The following is a 25547-nucleotide window of genomic DNA, read 5'->3' on the forward strand; positions in this document are numbered from 1 at the left end:
TATCCAAAGTCCTTTATTTGTCAATGTTTGCAGCAAATGTGGTATAATTTGCCTTGTTTCCACCAAGTTCTTTTGCTCTAGCTTTTCTTCTTGTATTTTCTTTTTCCCCTTAAAGGCTGAATTGCACAAACGTTGAAAATCATGTATAACACCTCTTCGTAAGGATATTCCTAAGAGTGAGATGTGTAATAATTTAAAAAGAAAATTCCTTAAAAAGAGAAGATGAAAACTATTATACAGTTAACATAGAGAAAAAGCCTTGTCAGATTATATTCCTAAAATGAATTTTAACTATTGAAGGAATTGTGTCATTTTAATGGTATTTGGTGCCATTATAGTAAAAATAGATCTTATTTTGATGCTGAAAATATTTAGAGTATCTTATTGAAATTAATAGTAACTATTACTTAATGAGAATTCACTTTCATAATACAGGTTTAAAAAAAAAAGATAAATTCCCCACATAAGGTGAAGTAATCTTGATCATGGGACCATATGTGGTTTGTCTAAAGATCTTCAAAAAAACAAGGAAAAAAAAACCTCTCAGTGGAAATTCACTAGATTCCCATTAAGGAATTCAAGAAAAAGTAATGCTTATTCTCAGAGATGCATAAAAGTATTTGATAAGGTTATTTATGTTTATAATAGCTATTTATGATAAAACTCTCAAAAAACTAGAAATAGAAAAAAAAAACATTCATCTTAAAAAAAAAAAAAAACAAAACTATCTGCCAAAATTCTGCAGCAGTCATTTTACTTAAGAGTGAAAATTTAGAATTGGGAGGGAGACAAACCATAAGTGACTCTTAATCTCACAAAACAAACTGAGGGTTGATGGGGGGAAGGGGGTTGGGAGGGGAGGTGGGATTATGGACATTGGGGAGGGTATGTGCTATGGTGAGTGCTGTGAAGTGTGTAAACCTGGCGATTCACAGACCTGTACCCCTGGGGAGAAAAATATATGTTTATAAAAAATAAAATTAAAAAAAAAAGAGTGAAAATTTAGAAATCGTGCTTTCAAGATATGGAAATGAAAGGATGACCACTGTTATCCCAGGCCAGAACATAAAGATGAGAGGAATTTCCAAATATAAGAGCTTAAAAAGACACAAACTGTCATTATTTGCAGATCATAGGATATCTTCTTTAACCTAGCAAACTGAGAGATTTTGTTCTGAAATACGGACCCATAGATCTAAACACTGGGTCAATGAAATTTTACCAGAAGTTCCCAAATTGTTCTCCTAAATTTGTCACTTATATAAGCAATGTATAAATGTTCTTGAAGTCAAATATTTGCCCCCAAATTATAATTTTTATAATTCTGAATTTAATGTATATGATGCGTATGACATCTCTGTCACTGTGATTTCAGTGTTCACTTACTTCGAAGCTAATAATGTTGAGCATCTTTTCACATATATCAGCCATTCAAGTATCATCTTACAGAAATTGACTATTCCTGTCTTTTTCCTGTTTCTCTGTTCGATTGTCACTTCTTTGCTTTGAAAAGCATTATGAGCATCGGGAAAGAATTCTTTGACTTTACTGATTGGATATATAGTTTATGCCTTGCATTTTTACTTTGTTTTAGATTGTCTGTTGTTGCATTAAAATTAAAAATTTTAATAGGGTCCAAGATGGCAACATTGCAAGACTCTGAATTAACCTCCTCCATGAACACACTTAATCTACTCTTACACATAGAGCAGTTATTCCTGGAGAAGTGAGGGCTGACCCAACAGCTGCTGCACAACAAAGGACAGAGGACCACATACAGAATAAACAGGAGAGAGGAAGACATTGTTCCATTGTTAAATGGAACCCCACTCCCTGATGCCCTAAGCTGTGGTGAAGAGGGGTAGTACTGAGGGACTCAGAGAAGATTCCCCTGCTGGGAGCACAGAAAAAAAGCTGTGGTTTAAATGTGCAACTAGAATATAAAAGAATAAACTCTCCACCCAGTGATGGAAGGGTAGGAAGTACTGGTAAGCACCACTGTTTATATTCTGCCTTCACTCTGGTAACACAGATAGGAACAGGTTTGCCCCTAGCTGGCCTGACCGTTCAGTGAATCTCAGATCTTTCTTCCATACCAGCTCCAGATGCCCTGGGACATGGGGGGTGGGGGAGGGGAGGGAAGGCACAGTTAAAAACAGCAACTAGAATATAAAGGAACCTGACTCTAATTCTGCTGCAGAGGAGCTGCTGGAATCCTTTTCAGGGTCATAGGGGCAGGCAAGTGCCATTGCTTCTTTCTCCTCACCTTGATAGCACAGAGGGAAGCAGGGTCTAGACACCAGGGCTAGCCTGCCATCTCAGCCAGCCCTAAGACCCCAGCCCCCACCGGCCTCAGCCATCCCCCAAGGAGACCCCAGAAGGCAGCCCCAGCATTACATGCTTACTTACTTGTATTGTATTGCTGTCAATTTCTCCTTTATGTCTGCTAATATTTCTTTTATGTATTTAGGTGGTTCTGTGTTGGGTTCAGTGATATTTACAATTGTTATATCTTCTTGTTGGACTGAGACCTTTATAATTGTGTAATGCCCTTTGATTTTGTTATAGCCTTTGTTTTAAAGTTTATTTTGTCTGATTTAAGTATGCAATTCCAGCTTTTTTTCCCCAATTATATTTACATGGGATGTGTTTTCTGTCCCCTTCAGTTCCAGTTTGTCTGGGTCTTTAGGTGTGAAGTGTCTCTTGTAGGCAGCATATAGATGGGTCTTGTTTTTTTATCCATTCGGTTACCTTATTTCTTTAGATTGGAGCATTTAAACCATTTACATTTAAAGTAATTACTGACAAGTAGTGTACGACTTTTATTTTCTTAATTGTTTTCTGGTTGTTTATGTAGTTTTTCTCCTTTCTTGTTCTCTTCCTTCATGGCTTGATGGCTCTCTTCAGTGTTATACTTGGATTCCCTTCTCTTTATCATGTATCTATTATAGAGTTCTGGCTCGTGGTTACCATGAGTTGATAAATAATACCCTATACATATAGCAGTGTATATTAAATTCATGGTTGATTAGTTTATACACATTATAAAAGCTACACTTTCATTCTCCATGTTTTATGTATATGATGTTGCATTTTCTATCTTTTTATGTTGTGAGTGCCTTCATTTTTTAGATTTATTTCGCTATTTTGGCCTTATAATCTGCTTTATGAGTGATTGATCTGTGAGTGATGAGTGATGAGTGACCTTTATTGTATATTTACTTTAGCTCATGAAAGGTTTTTTTTTTCATAATTTTCTTACTTCCAGATCTGGCCTTTTCTTTTCCACTTAAAGAAGTCCTTTTATATTTTTAAGGCTAGTTTACTGATGGTGAGCCTCTTTAACTTTTTTTTTGTCTGGCAGATGCTTTATATCTCCCTTCCATTCTGAACAATAATCTTGCCAGTTAGAGTATTCTTGATTGTAGTTTTTTTTTTTTCTTTTTCAGCAGTTTGAATAGATCATGTTACTTTCTTCTGGCATACAAAAAAAATGTTTTTTAAGGTTTTATTTATTCATTTGAAAGAGTGAGAGAGAGAGAGAGAGAGCGCGCACAAGCAGGGGAAACAGAAGAAGGAGAGGGAGAAGCAGACTTCCTGCTGAGCAGGAAGCCTGATGTGGGACTCAATCCCAGGACCCTGAGATCATGAACCAAGCTGAAGACAGATGCTCACCAACTGAGCTATCCATGCACCCTGGCATACAAAATTTCTGTTGCCAAATTAGTTCTTAGCCTTATGGACTTATCTTAGTAAGTAATTATTTCTCTCCTGTTGCTAAGATTCTCTCTTTGTCATTAACCTTTGAAATTTTAAATGTTATGTGTGTTGGGGTGGACCTCCTGGGGTTCATCTTCTTTGGAGCTCCCTGCTTCCTGGACCTGGATGTCTGTTTCTTTGCCAGGTTAGGGAAGTTGTCCGCTATTATTTTTTCAAGTAAGTCTTCTTGGTCTCTTCTTCTTGTGGCACCTTAAAATGCAAATGTTAGTACAGCTGATGTTGCCTCAGAGATCTCTTAACCTGTCATCAATTTTTTTTTTAATCCCTTTTTCTTTTTGCTGTTCAGCTTGGGTGCTTTCTGCTACTTTGTCTGGACCACTGATCTCCTCTTCTGCATCCTCCAATCTGCTAATGATTCCCTCTAGCGTATTTTTCATTTCAGTTATTTCTTCAACTTTGATTGGTTTTTATATTTTCCCTCTTTGTTGAAGTTCCTGCTGACTTCTTCCACTCTTGTCTTTATGACCTTTACTCTGGATTGTTTTTCTGGTAGGTGGCTTATCTCCATTCTGTTTAGTTCTTCTTCTGAGTTTTTGTCTTGTTCTTTCATTTGGAACACATTCCTCTGTCACCTTTGTTTACATTCTTGTGAGTTTTCATCCCCCCATGCGTTGGACAAATGGCCTTGTGCAAGAATACCCCCTGCATAGACTGCATATACCTGGTGGCTTGGCCAGCTGGCTGTGATTGCAGCCAGCACAAGTTGGGAGACTTGGGACCCTCTACACTGGGGCCGCCATGGTGGGATGCCTGGAGCCAACATGGGCATGGCCTGGAAGGTCCAGGGCACTCTGCACAGAAGCACTCTGGTGAGACAACTGAAGTGAAGCAGGCAGGGGGTGGGTAGGTCATGGGATACTCTATGTAAGGGGCATCCGGGCAGGGCAGCTGGAGCCAAAGCAAGTATGGAATGGGTGGCACCAATGTACTTCACTCAGGGGGAGCCTGACAAAATGGCTGGAGCTCAAGTCAGTATAGACAAGATGGTCTAGGGACATGCTGTGCAGGTACTCCCTGATGGGACAGCTGGAGCTGAGGTAGGTAGGGGCCACAAGGTCTTGGGGAAGTCTGCACTTGGGGGGGCTCTGGTGGGACAACTGTTGCTGAAGCATATACAGACCTGGGGTGTTCCAAAATGCTCTGTACCTCTGTCATCTTGGTGAAATGGCTGGGGCTGTGGTAGCACTGTTCAGGGGTGTCCTGGGGCATGTAATTCTGGGCCTGTCTTCTGGGGCCTTCTTGGAGGACAGCTGAGGCTGGTCAAATAAGGTCCCCATCTGAGATTCCAGGTGGATATCAATTTTGGGGAGACAAAATTCAACTCATTATCTTATATCAAACAATTTGACCAACCTTTCTTATTACTTCTAATAATTTGTGGATTATCTATGTGGATTTTTATATTATCATGAAACAGACAATTTTCTTATTTTGTTTCCTCTTGCCTTCCCCCCACCCCCTCCTTTTAGGTCTTCCTACTTTTACTACAATCCCAGGAAAACACTGAGTAAAAGTTGTGGTGGAAGACCATTTTAATTTCTTCCTAACTAGTATAAATTCTTCTAAAACTTTACAGGTAAGTGTAATGTATTAGATGTAGGGTTTTAATAAATATCCTTTATTATACTAATCAGGTTTCTATTTCTAGTTTGCTGAGATGTTGTTTTTACATTGTTTTATTTTTTAATTATAAATGAGTGCTGCATTTTATTGACCTTTTTTTCAGCATCAAGTGAAAGGATCACATTTCCTTCATCTAAATGTTAATGTGGTTGTCAGGAAGGAAAAACTGTTCCTCTATTCCCTCCTGCTTAGTAAAGGGAGTCCTGTGAATTACACTGACAAAAGACAAAGTAGCATGAAGAAAAAAATGTTCACATATGTGCATGTAGGAGCCAACAAAAAAGTAGCTGTCTTATTAAATATTTAAGGTTGGAGGCTTATCCATCTAACTTATTAGGGAAAAGGGAGGAGGGAGAAAAGGCTCTTGGGGAAGAACAAATAAGTTTCTTTAGAGAAGACAACCTGTTTTTTAGAAGAACAAACAGGCTATAAGAAAGTTTGTGTTAACCTTGGTTTATGCAGGGGTCACTGGTCATTTTCACAGCAATGAAACTCCCCAGAGGGGCATTTATGATAGCTGCCTTTCCCAGAAGTTGCTGCTCTTCCTGAAATAAAGGATGCTCCATGAAAGGTTCTTTCTGCATCCATTGAATCTCAAAAGTCTTCAGCTTAAAATAAGCTCTGTATGAACCCTGGGGTTCTGACTTGGATCCCTCATGGCAAAATAAAGTGGACGTCCATTGCTGTCTTTCTGGGACAAAATGAAGCCATGGTGGTTTTCTTCCCCTGTATATTACAGAATTCAACTGGGTAGTCACCTACTTAGCATTATTCAGCTCTGTCCTGTAGTAAAATTAATTTTTTTCCCTTCTGTACTTTCCTCACAAAATAATTTGAGGGATTTTCAGACTTCTTTCTATTTCTAAATAGTTTATATAACATAGGTGAAAGGGTAGAAATCAGGTAAAATTTGTGCTTTGTGGTACAAGTTGGAGAGGTTTTTATTATGAATTTATATTCTTTAAAAATTACACTTCGGATTTTTTAATAAATTTAATTTTTTTTAATTTTTTAATTTTTTATTAACATATAATGGATTATTAGCCCCAGGGGTATAGGTCTATGAATCGCCAGCTTTACAGATACCTTCCCCAATGTCCATAACCCAACCACCCTCTCCCTACCCCTGTTCCCCCGGGAACCCTCAGTTTGTTTTGTGAGATTAAGAGTCTCTTGTGGTTTGTCTCCCTCCGGATCCCATCTTGTTTCATTTATCCCTTTCCTACCCCTCAAACCCCCCATGTTGCCTCTCAACATCCTCATATCAGGGAGATCATAGATTTTTTAATAAATTTAATTTTTTAAAGATTTTATTTATTTGGGAGAGAGGAAGAGAAAGAGAGCATGAGCGGGGGGAGGGGCAGAAGGAGAAGGAGAAGCAGGCTCTCCTTGGAGCAGGGAGCTTGATGCGGGGCTCGATCCCAGGCCCCGGAGATCATGACCTGAGCTAAAGGCAGATGCTTAATGGACTGAGCCATGCAGGTGCCCCTAATAAATTTAGTTTTTTAGAACAGTTTTAGATTTAAAGAAAAATGGAGAAGATAGTAGAGTTCCTAAATATTTTTTCATTCTACATTGTATTATTAAAATATTGTCATCAAACATTTATATTATGACATAAATGTGCATATGTTGTATATGTTACTATGATAACACATATTCTATGGTATATGGTTATAATTAATGAGCCAGATACATTGTCATTAACTAAAAACTATATTCAGATTTCTTTAGTTTTTAATATAATGTCCTTTTTCTGTTCCAAGATCCTATGTTACATTTAGCTGGCATGTCTTTTTAAATTCCTTCTGGCTATAATAGTTTTTCCAACTTCACTGGTTTTTGAGGACTTGATTTTCAGGAGGACTGATCAAGTATTTTACATAAAGTGTTCAGCAATTGGGATGTATCTGGTATTTCTCATGGTTAGGTTGAAGTTAGGGGTTTGGAGAAGACTACAGAGGTGAAGTGTCTTTTTTATCACTGTGTATCAAGTGTACATCTTATCAACTTGATTTGTCACTATTGATGTTGACCTTGGTCATCTGGCTGAGGATATTCACCAGGTTTCTCTCCTGTCGGAGTTATTCTCCCCGCCCCAACCTTAAGCCATATTCTTTCCAACGAAGGTACTATGCCTAGAATAATTACCTTTCCTGAGTTTATTTCTTCTCCCATCAATTTTATTGCCATATATTTTTAAAATAGTTCCTGTGTCAAGCTTTGTAAATGTATGGCTGTAGGTATTTTAGTATTCTCTAGTGATTTCAAACGTCTTTTGCATCAGCTGTAGTAAACCCGTTTTTCCCCAAATGGATTATTTGTATATTTTCCCTTTCTATTGATCAGATTTATTGGAAAGGTGCACACGTTTTAGTTTTGTTCTAGGAATTAAACTTTTGTTCTGATGGTTATTACTTCTTTGCTTTAGCTCCTATCAACATCTGCTCTTTTACTTGGCATTTCTTTACTACAAGTTTACTACGCTCTTCCTTTAGTGTTCCGGACATGGACATCCAACTCATTTCGTCTTCATTCTTCCTGCTATCTAATGGCTGTATTTACAGTTATAAATTTCCCTCTCGGTATAACTTGGTGGTGTTCTACATTTGGTGGAGGGAATTTCGTTATTATTCACTGTCCACATTTTGTTGTGATTTCATTGTGATTTACATTTAAATAATGAATTTAATAGCTGTTGAGGTTTTTCCTTGTGACCCCATACGTGGTCTTTTTTTTTTTTTTTCCACATGTACTTGAAAATAATAGTGTCTGTTTGTTTACTTGGATTTTACCCTGCCTTTTTTGGATCCTTATGGATGTTGACCTCTTTATTTCTTTGCTCCGTATCTTTTGTCCTTTGTATTCTTTCAACTCTTTACTCTCTGATTTCTGGGAGAGATCCTCAATCTGATCTTTCAGTTTCCTAACTGGACTTCTGTATGCGTTCTCCTCTTGCACCAGACTATCATTTATTATTTATTTCAGACCTAGAAGCTTCAACTCATTCTTTTTTTATGACTGCTTGTTTTCTGCTTTCCAATCAGACAATCAGCATCTCCACTTGCTCTCTAATACTATAATAACTCTAATTCTTGTTCAGTGTGGTCCATTACTTTTTCCCTTTCTTACGTAGTGGGTGTACCTTCGGCTGTCTCATTATTTTTCCTGTGATGCCACATTTCCCTGGGATTATCCGTGACTGTCAACAGTCCTATCTCCCTAGGAGAACCTGCCAAACTCCAAGCCCTAGCTCCTGCCCTCAGTGTAGTGAGTGTACAGAGATTGTTGGAAGGGTTCTTTAGGGCTAAAAGCCCATTTTGATTTTTCCTCAACAGTTTCCAGTTTGTCTTGCACACACACTGTGACACTGATCTCAAGTGACTTTTCTGTGCCTCCCCTTAAGTACAGCTTGTCCCAAGAGCTGTCATCCTCTTGGGACTCCATCCTCTAAACCACAGCTCCTCAACCAAGAATGGTGTTGGGAAATGTGTGCAGGGAATTCAGGGGCTGCTGTGACGACACTGTTGTTAAAGCATTTGGGGCAAGGGGTTGGGAATATTAAACATGCTATAGGCATGGAGAAATCCCACACAATAAAGTACCATCTGGAAAAAAAATGACAATAGCCTCCCCATGGGTAGCAAGAGGGAAGGAGTTAAAGCTGAGGACTAATTCGCTCATTTGCACCTGAGGGTTTCTCCTCCCTGCCCTCAGGTTTCTCTAGCGGGGCTGGATGCTGCTACACTGCCTCCAGATAGCAATCAGTGTTCTAACCGCTGCAAGGAAATTTAAAGGACCCAGAATGCTTGCCTCCATCTTTTCCCTGTTCCTGACTACCAGCTTTCTCCTGCCCTGGCTTGGCTTCCTCCTCCTAAAGCCTAACCTCCAACAGGGACGTCAGAATCCATAATCTTGGACTTCCTCGGGATTTCTTACAGCTTTCACTAAGATCTAAATATACCAGCTTCTCCCTTCTGTGGCACACCTGGTGTTGAATCAAATGAAGGAACCAGCATCCTGTTAGTATTCTATCTTGGAACCTCAATCTAGAAGCATGGATTCTTAACAACATTGGAACAGAAAGGTACAGTGGATAGCTAATTTTAGCTGATTTTGAAAATTTGGAGCATCAAAAGTGGATTTACCCCCAGAAAATAAGATATACAAAGACATGTTAAAAAAAAAAAAAAAAAAAGCTGGGGCAGCTGGGTGGCTCTGACTCTTGATTTTGGCTCAGGTCATGATCTTGGGATGGTGGGATCAAGCCCCACATCAGTTTTCATGCTCAACATGAAGTCTGTGTGAGATTGTCTCTCCTTCCCTTCTCCCCATCCTTCCCGTGTTCTTTCTCCCTCTTGCTCAAAAAATAAATAAATCTAAAAAAAAAAAAATAGTGCAACATTTATAGATGAAAAACATACCAAGCGAGATGAAGAGCCTAGAACTCTACCATGTGTAGATGGCAACATGAAACAGTAGAAGTCATAGCACCTCTTCTGTATAGACAAATAAATCATTTGCTGAATTATTTGGTAGACAATATGGGGAAAATGAAACATTTCATGGAGAAATATATTATTTCTACCATTTGAGAAAGTTTTAAAAAATTTATAAAGATTTTATTTGAGAGAGAAAGAGCACCCACAAGCCAGGGTGAGCAGCAGAGGGTGAGGGGTGGGGAGCGGGGCAGAGGCAGAAGCAGGCTGTCCGCTGAGCAGAGAGCCCAACACAGGCTCATTTCCAGGACACTGGGATCATGACCTGAGCCAAAGACAGATGCTTAACTGACTGAGCCACCCAGGCGCTCGTAAGTTTTTTAATCTGAAATAATTTTATAAGTACAGAAAGGTTTTCAAAAACAGTATAGAGGGTTCTTCTATAGGCTTCAGCCAGCTTCACATATGAACATCTTGTATGATTATTGGACAGTGTACAGAACCAAGAAATTAACATTGGTGCGTTAGTGACTGTTACCTAAACTACAGACTTTATTTGAATGTCACAGTTTTTTCCACTAATGTCCTTTTTCTGTTCCAGAACCCAAGACATGATCCCACACTGAATTTAGTCATTACCTCCTTAATCTCTTCCAAACTCAGTTTTACACTGTTTCTCATGATCATAAATCTTTTTTTTTTTTTTTTTTAAGATTTTTTTTAGGGGCGTCTGGGTGGCTCCGTGGGTTAAAGCCTCTGCCTTCGACTCAGGTCATGATCTCAGGGTCCTGGGATCAAGCCCCATATCGGGCTCTCTGCTCAGCAGGGAGCTTGCCTACCCCCCCCACCCCGCCTGCCTCTCTGCCTACTTGTGTTCTCTGTCTATCAAATAAAAAAATAAAATTTTTAAAAAAAAAAAGATTTTATTTTATTTATTTTATTTATTTTATTTTTTTTAAAAGATTTTATTTATTTATTTGATAGAGATCACAAGTAGGCAGGGAGGCAGGCAGAGAGAGAAAAGGAAGCAGACTCTCCACGGAGCAGAGAACCGATGCGGAGCTGGATCCCAGGACCCTGAGATCATGACCTGAGTCGAAGGCAGAGGCTTTAACCCACTGAGCCACTCAGACGCCCCTAAATTGGGTATTTTATTATTAAACTGCTTCCTTGGAATGGCTTCCACCTTCTGCAGAATTCTCATTGACCTGCACTCGGAGCCATGATTTTCTTCCTTGATCTAAGCTCCTCTGCCTTTTGTTTTTCAGATTCTTTTTTTTTTTTTAAGTAATCATTCTGCCCAATGTGGGGCTCAAACTCATAACCCTGAGATCAAGAGTCTTATGCCTGGGGCACTTGGGTGGCTCAGTGGGTTAAAGCCTCTGCCTTCGGCTCGGGTCATGATCTCAGGGTCCTGGGATCAAGCCCCGCATTGGGCTCTCTGCTCAGCAGGGAGCCTGCTTCCTCCTCTCTCTCTGCCTGCCTCTCTGCCTACTTGTGGTCTCTGTCAAGTAAATAAATAAAATTTTAATTAAAAAAAAAAAGAGTCTTATGCTGTACCAACTAAGACAGGAAGGCACCATTGTTTTTCAAATTTCTTACAAATTCTGGTCTAATTAACGTATCTCATCCTATTTCTCAGAATACTTAGAAATTTTTAATCTTTTTTTCTTTTTCATTAGGTTTTCTAGTGGGAAATTGAGGCTATGTCTTTTGCCCTTCATCTTGAATCAGGTTTTCCTGCTTATTTTTTACCAAAGCATTTTTGCACAGAGTAATACTCTCTCACACTAAACATCACTTAAAATTTTCATGTGAAGTTGTAGCAATTAAAAAATACCTTATAATGCATTGTGATGGTTAAGACATTAATTACTATGATAACGTTCATATTCTCTAGGTCTTTACTCATTTTTTTAATCTAAGTAGCAACTACTGAGATAGTAGTTTTAAGTTCCTATAGCAACTACTGAGACCGATTTTAAGTTTCTAATTATTATTATGGATTTCTCTGTCCCTTTAATTCTGTCAAATTTTGTTTCACGTAAAATATATGTACGCGTAGGCACAATACACATTTATGGTGCTGTTTTCTGACAAATTGATTCTTACCACTCTTTGAAATGTCTATGTCTATGTCTGGTGACACACTTTGTCTTGTCTATTTTAACATTAATATTAGTTTTTTCATGCTTACAGGGCATGTTGTTTTCCATCTTTACTTTCAATGTATAGAAAACTTTATACTTAAACTACATTCTTGATAAACAGCAAATAGTTGGGTCTTGCTTTTTTATCTGTCTTAGAATGTCCAGTCAACTTACTGTTAATGAAATTATTGAATGGATGTAAGTCTACCCGTTTGCTGTTTGTTTTCTCTTTGGCCTCTCTGTTCCTCTTTTTGGATTGATTGAGATTTTTTTTTTTTAGAATTTCCTGTTAGTTTCTTTATTCTTTTTACAGCTATAAGTTTTTTTAACTAGTTCCTCTAGAGATTATAATGCATATTCTTTTATAGTTAGTATCATGCTACTTCGTGTGATCTGTAATAACCTTTCAAACATTTACTTCTATTTGCCAAGCCATTCTTTATGCCATCATTGTCATATTATTACAAAATTACAGTTCTTATTTTGAATAACCATGTATTTTAGAGAACTTAGGACACAAACATATAGTATTTTTTTTATTGACATATAGTGTATTATTTGCTTCGGGGTACAGGTCTGTGAATCATCAGGCTTACACAATTCACAGCACTCACCATAGCACATGCCCTCCCCAATGTCCATAGTATTTCGTATTTATCCATATAGTTACCATCTCTGGTGTTGTTCGTTCTCTCCTGAAGATCTGTGTTTCTATTTGTATAATCTCCCTTTCGCTTGAAGAACGGTAGATAGCGCCCCTCATAAAACAATCCGGTGCTGTTCTTTACTCCAAGTTTCAGCTTCTGTCCAGTGTCCATCTGCTTGTGGTGGCCACTTTCCAGCACTTGCAGAGATTTTTCTTTCTTTATGGTTTAGAGTTTATCATTGTTATCAGCAGGAGAATTGTTCTGGCAAACAATTTCATAGTGTATATTAAGACCTTTAACAGTGTTGGGACACCTAGGTGGCTCAGTGGGCTAAGCATCTGCCTTCGGCTCGGGTCATGATCCTGGGGTCCTGGGATGGAGTCCTGCATCAGGCTCCTTGCGGAAACTTGCTTCTCCCTCTCCCTGTCACTCCCTCTGCTTGTGCTCACGTGCGCATGCGCTCTCTCCCTCCTCTTACAAATAAATTAAAAAAAAAAAAAAAAAAAAGACCTTTGACAGTGTTCACCACATTGGACCAATAACCTGGATTGCAAAGATTTATAACAAAGGTTTATACTGACGTATAAGTAAGAGAAAAGTTGAAGGCAATAAATGTCCAAAAAGATGGACATATGTAAAATATTAAGCTGTATCCACGGGCTGGAATACTATGTGAGCCAGTGATATAAGATGAGGTTTCTTTTTTTTTTTTTTTTTTTTAAGATTTTATTTATTTGTCAGAGAGAGAGAGAGCAAGCGGACAAGCAGGCAGAGTGGCAGGCAGAGGCAGAGGGAGAAGCAGGCTCCCTGCCAAGCAAGGAGCCTGATGTGGGACTCGATCATAGGACCCTGGGATCGTAACCTGAGCCAAAGGCAGCTGCTTAACCGACTGAGCCACCCAGGTGTCCCATAAGGTGGGGTTTCTAACAACTGATTTTTAAAATATCAAAATTCATTGGTAATATGCAGTTTGTTCACAATCATGTGAAATGGCATGTAGAGAATGAAAGAAAAATCACCAAAATATTAACAGTGACATATCAATGGTTGGCCTATATAGTTTGGCGTTGTCTCATCTTTAATAATCAGTGTTATTTATTAGAAAATAAATATTTTTATAAACCTATGTTTATTATCTCCTAAGTTAACTAAAGCAATCTGAAAAATACTGATACATATCATAGAATGTTTAAGCAACATATAAAATATCAAATGGAAAAAATCAAATTTTACATAAAACCCCCATGCATCTTAAACACTTTCTTAGGGATTTTTTTAATGACTGAATTCTAGTTTTAAGATTAAGAAATAGGACAATAAACATTCATTGTGCGCTATGCAGTTAAAAAACATTTTCCACGTCTTCACAACTGCCCAGCAAATGTCTATTTTACCATCATCACTCTAGGAAAGAAGATCCTAGAACCCAAAATATATTAGCCAGTGAAAAATGGAGTTCCACCACCAAATTTAAGGAAAATTATTTTGCCCATGAAACATACACAAGGATAAAATCTCAGTATCATTTTATTTTTTTATGTCCCGTTATTCTATAAAAGATCAAAGTTGGCTAGCCTACCAAAAATCATATTACATAAAAACATTCTCTATGTTTATTGTATTCATTATCATTTCAGATATGGACTGTATTTAAGCTGCCCCTCTCCCTCCATCACTGGAACTTTATCATGAAGTCCTCAAGTCCTGAATTACCACTGCATCCAGTAGTTCATCAGCAGAGACTGAGCTAAGAATAAAGAGAATCATGGAGAAACTAGACCAGTTGATCCCACCCAGACCTTTCACCCACATGAGCACCAACACCAGTGCTGCACACGGCACAGCCACCATCCTCCAGCCTCAAGATGCCTACTGCAGGGGGGATCAGCTAGACATCCTGCTGGGGGTGAGGGACCAGTTGGGTCACAGGAAGGAATATGGCGGGCACTTCCAGAGGGCCAGGATGTCCTCCCCAGCCCTGAAGGCAGGTGCTTCTGGAAAGGTGACAGACTTCAACAACAGCACTTACCTTGTCAGTTTTACCCTCTTCCGGGAGGGCTGGGTCTCTCTGTCTGTCCTACTCATCCACCCCAGTGAAGGGGTGTTGGCTCTCTGGAGGGCAAGGAACCAAGGCTATGACAGGGTGACGTTCACGGGCCAGTTTGCCAGTGGCACCTCCCATGTCGATACTGATTGTGCCCCAGTTTTAAACTCCAACACTGAGCTCTGTGAGTACCTGGGTGCTCAAGACCAAGAAGCCTCCTACGGTGTGAGACCTCAGCACGTGTCCTGTGCTGCACTCACTCACACGCATTCCAAAAACACGGAGGTTTCTTATCTTAGCAGACAAGAAGGGAGCCTCTTCAAAAGGTAAATAATTATTTCTGGAGACTACCTGGGAAAATGTGGCAATGATTTAGCCTCCATGTTGATCCAAAGGAAAGAGCTCTGAATATATCAATTTTGGGACTCTATGAAGAGCCATTTTAGAAAAAAAAAAATCTGTGAATTCATTTTCATTTGGGGACAGTGTTTATGTTCCAGTAGTCCCCAGTCTTTTTGGATTTTTAACCCTTATCAGTGAAATAAAAAGATATGTAAACAAAATAAAAATTGAAAGGGAATGAGGAACATACATGTAAGTGCATGCTCGAATATATTCTTACTGTACTTCAATAAATTACCTTGCATCCCTTCTGGGTATCTGTACCCCTGGACTAATAAGCAAAGGAAGGGAAATTTAATCAATGGCCTGAAACTGTGGGTACAGTAGCCAATTATTAGCACTAAGAAATCACTGAAGCGATAAGTAATGTGGCTGTTAACGTTTCCTGATCTTTGGGGTCACTTGCAGATTAATTTTTGTATCTGTCTCTTTAAGGGCAAATGTGGGTGTAGAGATTATGGGAAACAATGCCCTTAATGTCTCCAAATGCAACAGTAAGTTCTCCCTGGGATGATGGGTGGTGCTTAGCACTAAACTCATTCATAGGGTTTCTTTCTTCTGGTGGACTTGTTCATTGTTATCTGCCCTATTGGTATCTCTGCACATCAGTCTTCTCCATGGTAAGCCAAGATATCAGTTACCCAAGTGAATAAATGTTTGGAATCACTAGGGTATCATAAACCTGTTTAAGTAACTATAATTCATCATTAATCTATTTATTGGGCAACAGATTACCTGCTCATTCAACATGATAACCTTCAACTGTCAAAACTCTCTATTTACACCTAGGTGTTTCCCTCACCACATCAGCACCATCATCTCCTTCCCACATCACGATAAGCCCAAAAATCACCATCTAGAGGTTTCTAACCTGCCATCTAAGAGTCTCTTATGTAGAGATATGTTTTTTTAATACTCAATTTAAGAGTTCTTATAAACGTGTATTGAATGTTGTCATATTCATTCTCTTCATCTATTAAGGTGATCATGTGATTTGTATCCTAATTTGCTAATACATGTATCACATTGATTTGCAGGTACTGAACCATCCTTGCATTCCTGAAATAAATCCCACTCGAGTGTGGTATATGATCTTTTTAATGTATTGTTGAATTTGGTTTGTCAATATTTTGTTAAGGTTTTTTTCATCTAAGTTCATCATGGATATTGACCTATAATTTTGTGTGTGTGATGTATTTGCCTAGTTTTGGTATCACGGTAGTGCTGGCCTTGCAAAATGAGTTTGGAAGCATTCTTTCTTTATAATTTTTTTAGAATAATTTGAGAAAACTAGGTATCAATTTTTTTTTTAAGATTTTATTCATTTATTTGATAGAGATCACAAGTAGGCTGAGAGACAGGCAGAGAGAGAGAGGAGGAAGCAGGCTCCCCGCTGAGCAGAGAGCCCGACTCGGGGCTCGATCCCAGGAGCCTGGGATCATGGCCTGAGCCGAAGGCAGAGGCTTTAACCCACTGAGCCACCCAGGTGCCCCTAGGTATCAACTTTTCTTTGGGTATTTATTAGAATTCACCTGTGAAGCTGTCTGGTTCTGGTCTTTTGCTTTTTGAAAAGTTTTGTGTTACTGATTCATTTTCAGTCCTTGTAATTGGTCTATTCAGATTTTCTATTTCTTTATAATTCAGAGTTGGGAAGCTATTCATTTCTTCTAGGTTTTCCAAATTTTTGGCCTGTAATTTTTTCATATAATCTCTTATGATATTTTACATATGTAGTATCATTTGTGATTTCTCTGTTTTCACTTTTTTTTAAGATTTTATTTATTTGAGAGATAGAGGGACAGAGCTAATGAATGAGGGGGAAGGGCAGATGAGAGGGAGAAGCAAGGCTTCCTGTAGAGCAGGGAGCCAGATGTGTGGCTCTATCTCAGGACCCTGGGATCATGACCTGAGCCAAAGGCAGACCCTTAACTGATTGTCACCAGGCACCCCTCCTTTTTCATTTCCAATTTTATTTGTGTTCTCTTATTTTCATTAATGAATCTGGATAGTGGTTAATTGATTCTGTTTACCTTTTCCAACAACCAGCTTTTAGTTCATTGATCTTTTCTATTTTTTTTTTTTTTTCATGTTCTCTTCCATTTATTTCCACTCTGATCTTTAGTAAGTCTTTTCTTCTTCTAACTTCAGGCTTTGTTCTTTTTCTCTAGTTTCTTTAGGTATAAAATTGGACTGTTTATTTGGACTTTTTTGGTTTATTTTTTGCTATAGTGCTACAAACTTTCTCTTAGAACTGTTTTTGCCATGTCCCATAGATTTGGGGGAGTTGTGGTTCTGTTTTCATTTGCCTCAAGGTTTTTTTTTTTTGTTTTTTTTTTTTTTTTTTTTTTTTCCTTTGATTTTTTTTAACCCATTAGTTGTTTAGTAACTTGCTGTTTGGTCTCCATGTGTTCATGGTTTTTCCAGTTCTTCTTGTAATTGATTCCTAGTTTCATACCATTGTGATTGGAAAAGATGCTTGGTAAGATTTCAGTCTTTTTGAATTTAATGAGACTTGTTTTGTGGCCTAACACGTGATCTATCCTGGAGAATGTTCCCTATGCACTTTAAAAATGTGTGTTCTGAAGGTTTTGAATGAAATTTTCTATAGATCTCTGTTAAGTCTATTTGATCTAATGTGTCATTTAAGGCCAGTGTTTCCTTATTAAAAGTATCTGGATGATGTAACCATTGACGGAAGCATGGAGTATTTAAGTCTTCTACTATTATTGTGCTACTGTCAATTTCCTCTTGTGTCTGTTAATATTTGTTTTATGTATTTAGGTGCTCCTATGTTGGGTTGCATAAATACTACAAACATTATATCCCCTGCTTGGATTTAGCCCTTTATCATTATGTGATGCCTTTCTCTGTTTTAAAGTCTATTTTGTCCTACACAAATATTGTGTACCAACTTTCTTTTTAATTTTCCTTTGCATGGAATATCTTGCTTTCCTTCACTGTCAGCCTGTGTGTCTTTAGATCTGAAATGAGTCTCTTGTAGGCAGCATACAGGTGGTCTTAGTTTTTTTTATCTGTTTTGCCACCTTATGTCTGTTTTTTTTCTTTCTGAGAAGTTTTAATTATAAATTTAATTTATTTCACATGAATATGCCTATTCAGATGTTTTGTTTCATCTTGTATCAATTTTGTAAGTTGTATTTTTCAAAGAATTTATCCATCTCCTCTAAATTTTGAAATTTGTTGGCATTCACTTTTATTGTAATATTGCCTTGTTACCCTTTTAATGTCTACAGAATCTTTAGTGATCCTTTTTCATTTCTAATATTGGTAACTTGTGCATTCTGTTCTCTTTCTTTCCTTTTGATTAGAGCATTTAGTCCACTTAATTATAGATAGGTATGTACTTAATGCTATTCTATTCATTGTTTTCTGGTTCTTTTTATGGTTCTTCTGTTCTTGTCTTCCCTTTTAATTTATTTTCTTGACAGTTATATTTGGGTTCCTTCCTCTTTTGTTTATCTATTATAGATTTTTGTTCATGGATACTATAAGGTTCATATATTCACATATATGTATTAAGCTGATAGTCAATTAAGTTTAAATGCATCATAAAACAGTACAATTTTATTCCCCCCACTGTCCATTTTTTTTGATGTCTTATTTTATGTCTTTTTATTTTGTGTAACCTTTAACTGTTTTTATGGTCATAGTTTAACCTATTTTTGTATTTAACTTTCATACTAGTTCTTTAAGAGGCTGATTTACTGCCTTTACTGCATAGTTGCCTTTATCAATTAATTTTTTCTTTTATATATATATTCTATATATTTATATACAAATATGTGTATTTCTCATTATAGCCCCTTTTCTGTTTAAAGAAAACCCTTTATAATTTCCAGAAGATTCCATTCCTCTGTTTCATCTAATCCACTGTTGGTTTACTCTAGTTTACTTTCATTTCAGTTTGTGTTCTTTAGTGCTGACTCATTTTTACATTTTCTAACTCTTTATTGAAGTTCTCCATTTGCCCATATTGGTCAGTCTCTTTATAACCATTACTTTGAACACTTTATTGGGTCAATTACTTATCTCTGTTTCATTTGGGTTTTTCTGAGGTTTTAGTGTTTTTTTTCATTTGGAACGTAATTCTTTGGTCCTCGTTTTGCTTGACTTTTTGTGGGTTTTGTTTTGTTTTGTTATCTTTTTTTTTTTAATTAAGCAGAATAGTTACCTCTCTCTGTCTTAAAAGAGTGGCCTTGTAGGAGCATTCTCTGTGTAAACTGTGTGCCTGGTGGTTTTGGCACCAGGTTGCCAAAACCTGGATGACTGGGGCTGGAGCAGGCATGGGCCTGGGGTCTCCAGGGTGTTACTGGGGTGGGGCCACCCTCATGAGATAGCTGGGCCTGGAGTGGGCATGGGCCAGGGGATCCTGCTATGTCCATCCTTGTGAGATGGCTGAGTCTGGAGTGGGTACATGCCGGTGGGTTCCTGGTGTCCACCATGCCAGGGCTGCCTGAGCCACCTTGGCAGGATAGCTGGGTCAGGCATGGCCTGGGGAAATCCTGTGGCCTGCCATTCTGGGGCCCTTTGGCAGGACAGATGGAGCTGGGGAGGGCACAAACTGTTGGGATGGGGTGGTGCCTTTGGGGGCAGTGGGAGCTGATGTGAACTAGAGGCCCGGGACTTCCTAGGGAAGCCCTAATAAACTAGCCAGAGCACCTGGACCCTGCTCCCATCCAGGCTATTACAGTGGAGGGGGAGTGCGCGCATGCACACACACACACACACACACACACACACACACACACACACAGTCCTTGTCCATCTCCAACCCCAAAAAGAGTTTCAGTAGTTCCACTACTTTTTTGGCAGATGATTCAGTGTGAATGAGTGGATTTCCTTTACTTAAACACTAGTTGCCTCTTAAATAGCTGTTTTTTACTATGCCCCAGGACAAGCAAGTCTGATATCCCTCCCTAATCGAGTTGCCGCATTGGAGGTAGGGCTCCTACAGTTATCCTCATCTTTTTATCCTCCTCTGTGTGGTCCCTCCGTCATTCATGGTGAAGTAGCTGTTCAACCAGCCCTCGGTTCTTCAGGAGGAATTGCTTTGTATGTGGTGTAGACTTGGTGTATCCATGGAAGGGGGTGAGTCCCGGGTCTGCCTACGCTGCCGTCCAGGACCCTCTGTTCAAAGAATTTCCAGTTTGACGATGTCACTTATGACGCTATGACAAAGTGTGACGAACTTGAGGGTCAAATGGGCTAAAATGATAAAATAATTGAGTTTTTTTTTTTTTAAAGATTTTATTTATTTATTTGACAGAGAGAGATCACAAGTAGACAGAGAGGCAGGCAGAGAGAGAGAGAGAGAGAGGGAAGCAGGCTCCCTGCCGAGCAGAGAGCCCGATGCGGGACTCGATCCCAGGACCCTGAGATCATGACCTGAGCCGAAGGCAGCGGCTTAACCCACTGAGCCACCCAGGCGCCCCAATAATTGAGTTTTTATTACCAAGCAAGAACTGACAACTTTACTTTCAGAGGAAGCCAAACAAATATTTAAATTTTACCCAGAGGGTTCTTTTTGGGGGAGCGAGGGGCAAAAAACATGTTCCCTATAATAAACTTTAACGAGCACTATTTAAAAAATTCATATCAGAAAGATTTTACTAAAAATAACTATTTATTAAGAGGATGATGCTTCAATAGGGTTTTTCACCTCCCTCGTGACCTATTAAGAGAATACTTAGAAATGATAGTAGGTTCTTAATAAGTACTGATGAATATGTGATATTTTAGATCTTCTCTTGCTGTTATTTTTGGCAGGAAAAACAGTTCCAATGAAAAAGAAATGCAAGTTTGGAATGGCATCCACAATCCCTGGGGGACATGTTTGGAAAGAGACATGGAATCCAGTCTCCTGTAGTTTGGCTCCAATCAAAATGAAAGAATGCCTAAGAGGAAAATTCATATATCTAATGGCCGATTCCACGACCCGCCAGTGGATGGAATATTTCAAAAACAGTATCGACAGTATGCCTCAGTCTAAGCTATTATATATATCCCTTTCAGAAATTTTACTTTTTGTTCCAAGGAAGCAGTAGGATATGCCTTCTTCATATTTCTTAACCACAACACACTGAAACTTTTCAACACATAATTGTCTTTCCTTTAAAAGAATACGTTCATCTAACTGGAATGGAAGATGTGCAGAGAAGGTTTATTCCATCCCTATCCCAATGCGTACCTCAGAATGTAGCCAGCATGCCCAGAAAGTCATTGACAGAGCTGAAAATAATATAAGATCTTATATTGTCCATTTTCTACAATCGGCATAATGCTTAAGGGTGTGGATTCTAGATCCAGAGTTCCTGGGGGCAAAATCTGGCTTCTGCAGGTCCTATCTGGGTAATCTTAGGCAAGTTACATAACTGTTGTCCCTCTAAGTTTCTTCATGTGTAAAATGGAGGTGAAAATAGTACACACCTGGCAAAATGAAGTAATATATACAATGCTTTTGGAATTGTTTGTTACATGGGTAAACCCTCTTTGGTGCAAGCTGTCGTCCCTATTGTCATTACATGAAAAGAGAGATTCCAGGAGCAAGGCGATGACTTGGCATCCATTAGAAATAATACTTACAAGCATGGGCTGTGTTATCTAACATACATAGACTGTGCCACTTAGAAGCGATGGCCTTTGACGTGTTACTTATTTTCTGTGCCTCATTTTCCTCATCCAGCTACACAATATTATCTGGTGGTTGTTATGAAGACTAAATGAGATAATGGTTATAAATACTTAACAAGCAAGGACCATAGACACATAGGGTCCAGTAAACAAGAGCTACTGCAGCTGTATCCCATGTCCAAGTTGGGGTTGGAATCCAGTGGCTAGAATCCTAGACCTACTCCACCTACTAAACAAAGGACGCACCAATAATAATTCAGAATTCACCGGTTGATCTTAGCACTCTTACCTGGCAAACTGTGACTTCCTGCTTACTGGGTCCTGGGTCCTGTCTGTCTTCCCTGGGGACAGTGCACCTTCTGTGGCTCTGTTATGGCCTGACATGCTGCCACTCTTGGGATCTCAAACTTAGAAGGTCAGCTGATCCTCCCAATAAAAAGGGAAAAACCGTAGGGAACTTGGCTCCAAGCAATAGGTGGAATTCGCAATAAAAGGTGGGGGGGAGGGGGGGAGTTGTAAACTGTGATCTCTGAACTCCTGCAGACCTCCGTTTTCTCGTTTGTAAAACTCAGGATCTGGGGGTAATCTTCAGCATCACCTTCCGTGTAACAGTGGATCTCTTAGGTTATGAAAAGCACAGAATTTAATGAATTACCCCCCTCTTTGTCTAACCTTTTAAACTGTAGCAAAATATCTGTTGCACGTTTTGTTAAAAGTTACATTTTATAGCAGGCTTTGGAAAAGGAAATTGAAGTAAATTAGAAGCAGAAAGAAGACCATGATATTGCCATTTTCCTTCCACTAATGCTCCGGTGTCTTTATTTTCAAACGCTGTGGGTGAAAACTTTACATATAGCCCTTTACTTCAAAGATGGTACTTGTTACAAAGCATTAATAATCCTTTTCTACATATTTTCCTCCGAAGTTCTGACTACAAAGCAGCTGGCCCCAGTAGTCTGATAAAGGCCTAATTTATAGGATGGAAAATGGAAGGACTTCATTTTATTCTATTCGTATTAGGCTCCTATTTTCATGGGTTCTAAGATTGGGTAGATAGTTTTCACAAGAATTGGGAGGAATTTCAAATCGAGGTGCAGCGTCTGTCACTAGCTGTGTAACCCTGAGCAGGTCATTTAATCTCTTGATCTTCTACAACATGACAATTGTGTGTGTTCTATGGATAAGAAGTTACATATGTTCTCTTGTAGAATCACTTAGAAGCAAACTGACTGGGGATGGTAAGCACTGACGTAACTTCATTGGAGCATGATGTAGTTAATTTTTTAGGTATTTTGTACATCTTGTGAGCTGTAGATTAAGCTTGAAGATAGAGAAAGTACTAATTGATGTCTTTGCCTTAAAAAAAACACACACAAGTAAACCTATTTCTCCACATACTCTGTTTCCCTAAGACTGGAATTTTATATACTTATATATATTCTATATATATAACTTAAGTTACGTCAGTGCTTACCATCCCCAGTCAATTTGCTTCTACATCGTTCTAAAAGGGAACTTCTTATATAACTTCTTATCCATGGAATACTTCGGATTATTCAAGTAAGTTTCAAAACTATTCCTTCATTTAAACCTGTAATCAGTCACGACTGACGTATTATAAACACCAAACCTTTTCTTCTGTCTTTATCATCTTTGTAACTTTTCACTTGTTTCATTTTGGGATCGTCTATTGGTCATCAGCACTGAAGTCCATGGATCTGCATGAATCTGGAAGACTTCAACACCAACTTGCTGTGGACTTGGACAAGAATATCAACATCCAGTGGCAAAAACATGGCTACCCTCTGATTGGACCATTGACCTATTCAGTGAAAGAAACTGAATATAGCTCAAGTCATTGACAGAACTGGAGGAGGAAAGAGCACTGTCATTGCTATTTCTCTGGGTCAGCATTTCAGACCCTTCCCCATTGATGTTTTTATCCAAAGGACCCTCAATATCTATAAGGCTGTTCAACGTCTTCTTCTGAGAAGCCAGACACTATGGTTATTATCAAGGCAGAAAACATCAGGGAGATGCACGGTGATGTGGAAAGATTCAGTGACTTTCATGGTTATGTCCAGTATCTTGCCATTAAGGATATATTTCAAGATCTCAATGTGGGCATCATCGATGCCTGGGATACAACAATTGCACGTGGCACAAATAATGTCCACCCACCGCAATCTGTAGTGAGAAATCAAGTTAGTATATTGTTAAACTATATTTGCCAGATGACCCCTCTGAAATCCATTCACTTAATTAAATCTGCTATCGTGTCAGTTCCTGTGTTTGGCTCTGAACTCCCAATTAGCATGAGATAATCTGCACTATGCCTAATCCATAAACTGCCGATTCAACCAAATTATTTCTAATTGGGCATCCACTTAAGAATAAAAATTAGAAATGCCCATGAAAAGGAGCTACACTTCTTGACCAGAGTCCCGCTACTCTTCACAAATGGCAAGTCAAGACACCTAATGGTTATAAGCGGTCTCTGACTCATGGAAATCCCGTGCAATGAAGTTATTTGAAAATATTTGGAGAAAGCCGTCCCATTTTCTTGTCTCTGCTGCTAAAGACAAGCTCAAGATGATTTCCAAGTGGCAAGAGAAATTCTGTAAGGCAATTCTTCATGGCTGCTGTCCTAAGGAGCAACAGAATTCTAGGCAAGGCCTCCTGGATACTGAAAACCTCTGACTTTTCTCTCCCTATAAGAACTCCCACTGGTAGGAGCTAATCAGATTTGATAGAATTTATCCTCCAGGAATAAAAGACAATATGTGTAAAGGCACAGTTCCCTAGGATTCAAGAAGTTGGTTACAACTTTGGGTAAAGCACATCAGCTCTCTCGGACTATTTCCCAAATTAAGGAGTCAGTGTAAGGCTTGTGATTTCTTCAGACCTTGCTCTGTGCAGATCTGTGTGCTGCAGGTCGTACTTCAGGTACTGCCTGGAGGGGTAAGACTTAGAACAGGTGCCTGGCAGGTAGGGTGCGAGTTCTGGCACACCATGTCAGCCAGGCCATCATCCAGGCTGACTTACAGGTGTGTTGGACTTGTCGGAGGGCTTTTGATTTGAAGAAAGCTCCACTGCTTGAAATATGGTGGAAAACCACAATGTAGATGATCAAAAACATTGGTTCCTATAATCTGCACATATAGGTTAATGTTTTAATCTCTTTCTCCTGGGTTCTAACAGACCTTCCAAAACTTGACCTAACAAGAATGACTGATAGAATTTCAGTTGAAAGATGCAGTATAATTACTATAAAACAATTTGGCTTCCTATTCTTAATTTTTCACTCTAAGCTATGCCCCAGATACCACGGGGCCTCTGACCTACTCTTGCCACTTCTAGGAAAGAACAATTATAATAGAAACATAATCCATTTATCCAGTTTCCTTTGGGTGAGGGATAATAAATTTTCTACGTATTTGCCCATGAACCACGGTTCACAGTTTAGTGTCCAGTAAACATTGAGATGGTCAAAAAATATTATCTAGCATGTGCCAGGAACTGATCTAGTCCTTAAGAGATAAAGTGATCAAAAGGCACATGAATTCTCTGCCATCAAGGAATTTACACTATAATGAAAAAAGATATAAATTAATTCCAACTTGCTAAAGTCATATCAATAAAGTATGTGACGTAATTAATGGACAGTGATGACGTGCTGGCGATGCAGGTGACGAGTAGAGAAGGCATCTCAGAGAGGAAGGCATTTCAAGGGAGATAGAACTCCTGGAAAGGAGGCATCCATGAGAGGAAGTAGAGACCGAAAAAATGACAATTGCAAAACCCCTGAGAT

General features: G+C 38.8%; 1 protein-coding gene across 1 annotated transcript; it reads left to right on the top strand.

The window, feature by feature from the left end:
* The first annotated feature begins 4541 nt into the window (after positions 1 to 4541).
* On the top strand, positions 4542 to 24060 carry LOC111154014 (NXPE family member 4-like). The gene is given in 8 exon segments (XM_022513363.1): positions 4542 to 4589; positions 14277 to 14364; positions 14367 to 15009; positions 15521 to 15579; positions 20873 to 21079; positions 23438 to 23582; positions 23584 to 23726; positions 23729 to 24060. Coding segments are annotated over 8 exon segments (1665 nt in total).
* Positions 24061 to 25547: the final 1487 nt, after the last annotated feature.

Source organism: Enhydra lutris, unplaced genomic scaffold (genome assembly GCF_002288905.1).
Source record: "Enhydra lutris kenyoni isolate GAN:26980312 unplaced genomic scaffold, ASM228890v2 scaffoldscaffold34, whole genome shotgun sequence".
NCBI classification, from domain to species: domain Eukaryota; kingdom Metazoa; phylum Chordata; class Mammalia; order Carnivora; family Mustelidae; genus Enhydra; species Enhydra lutris.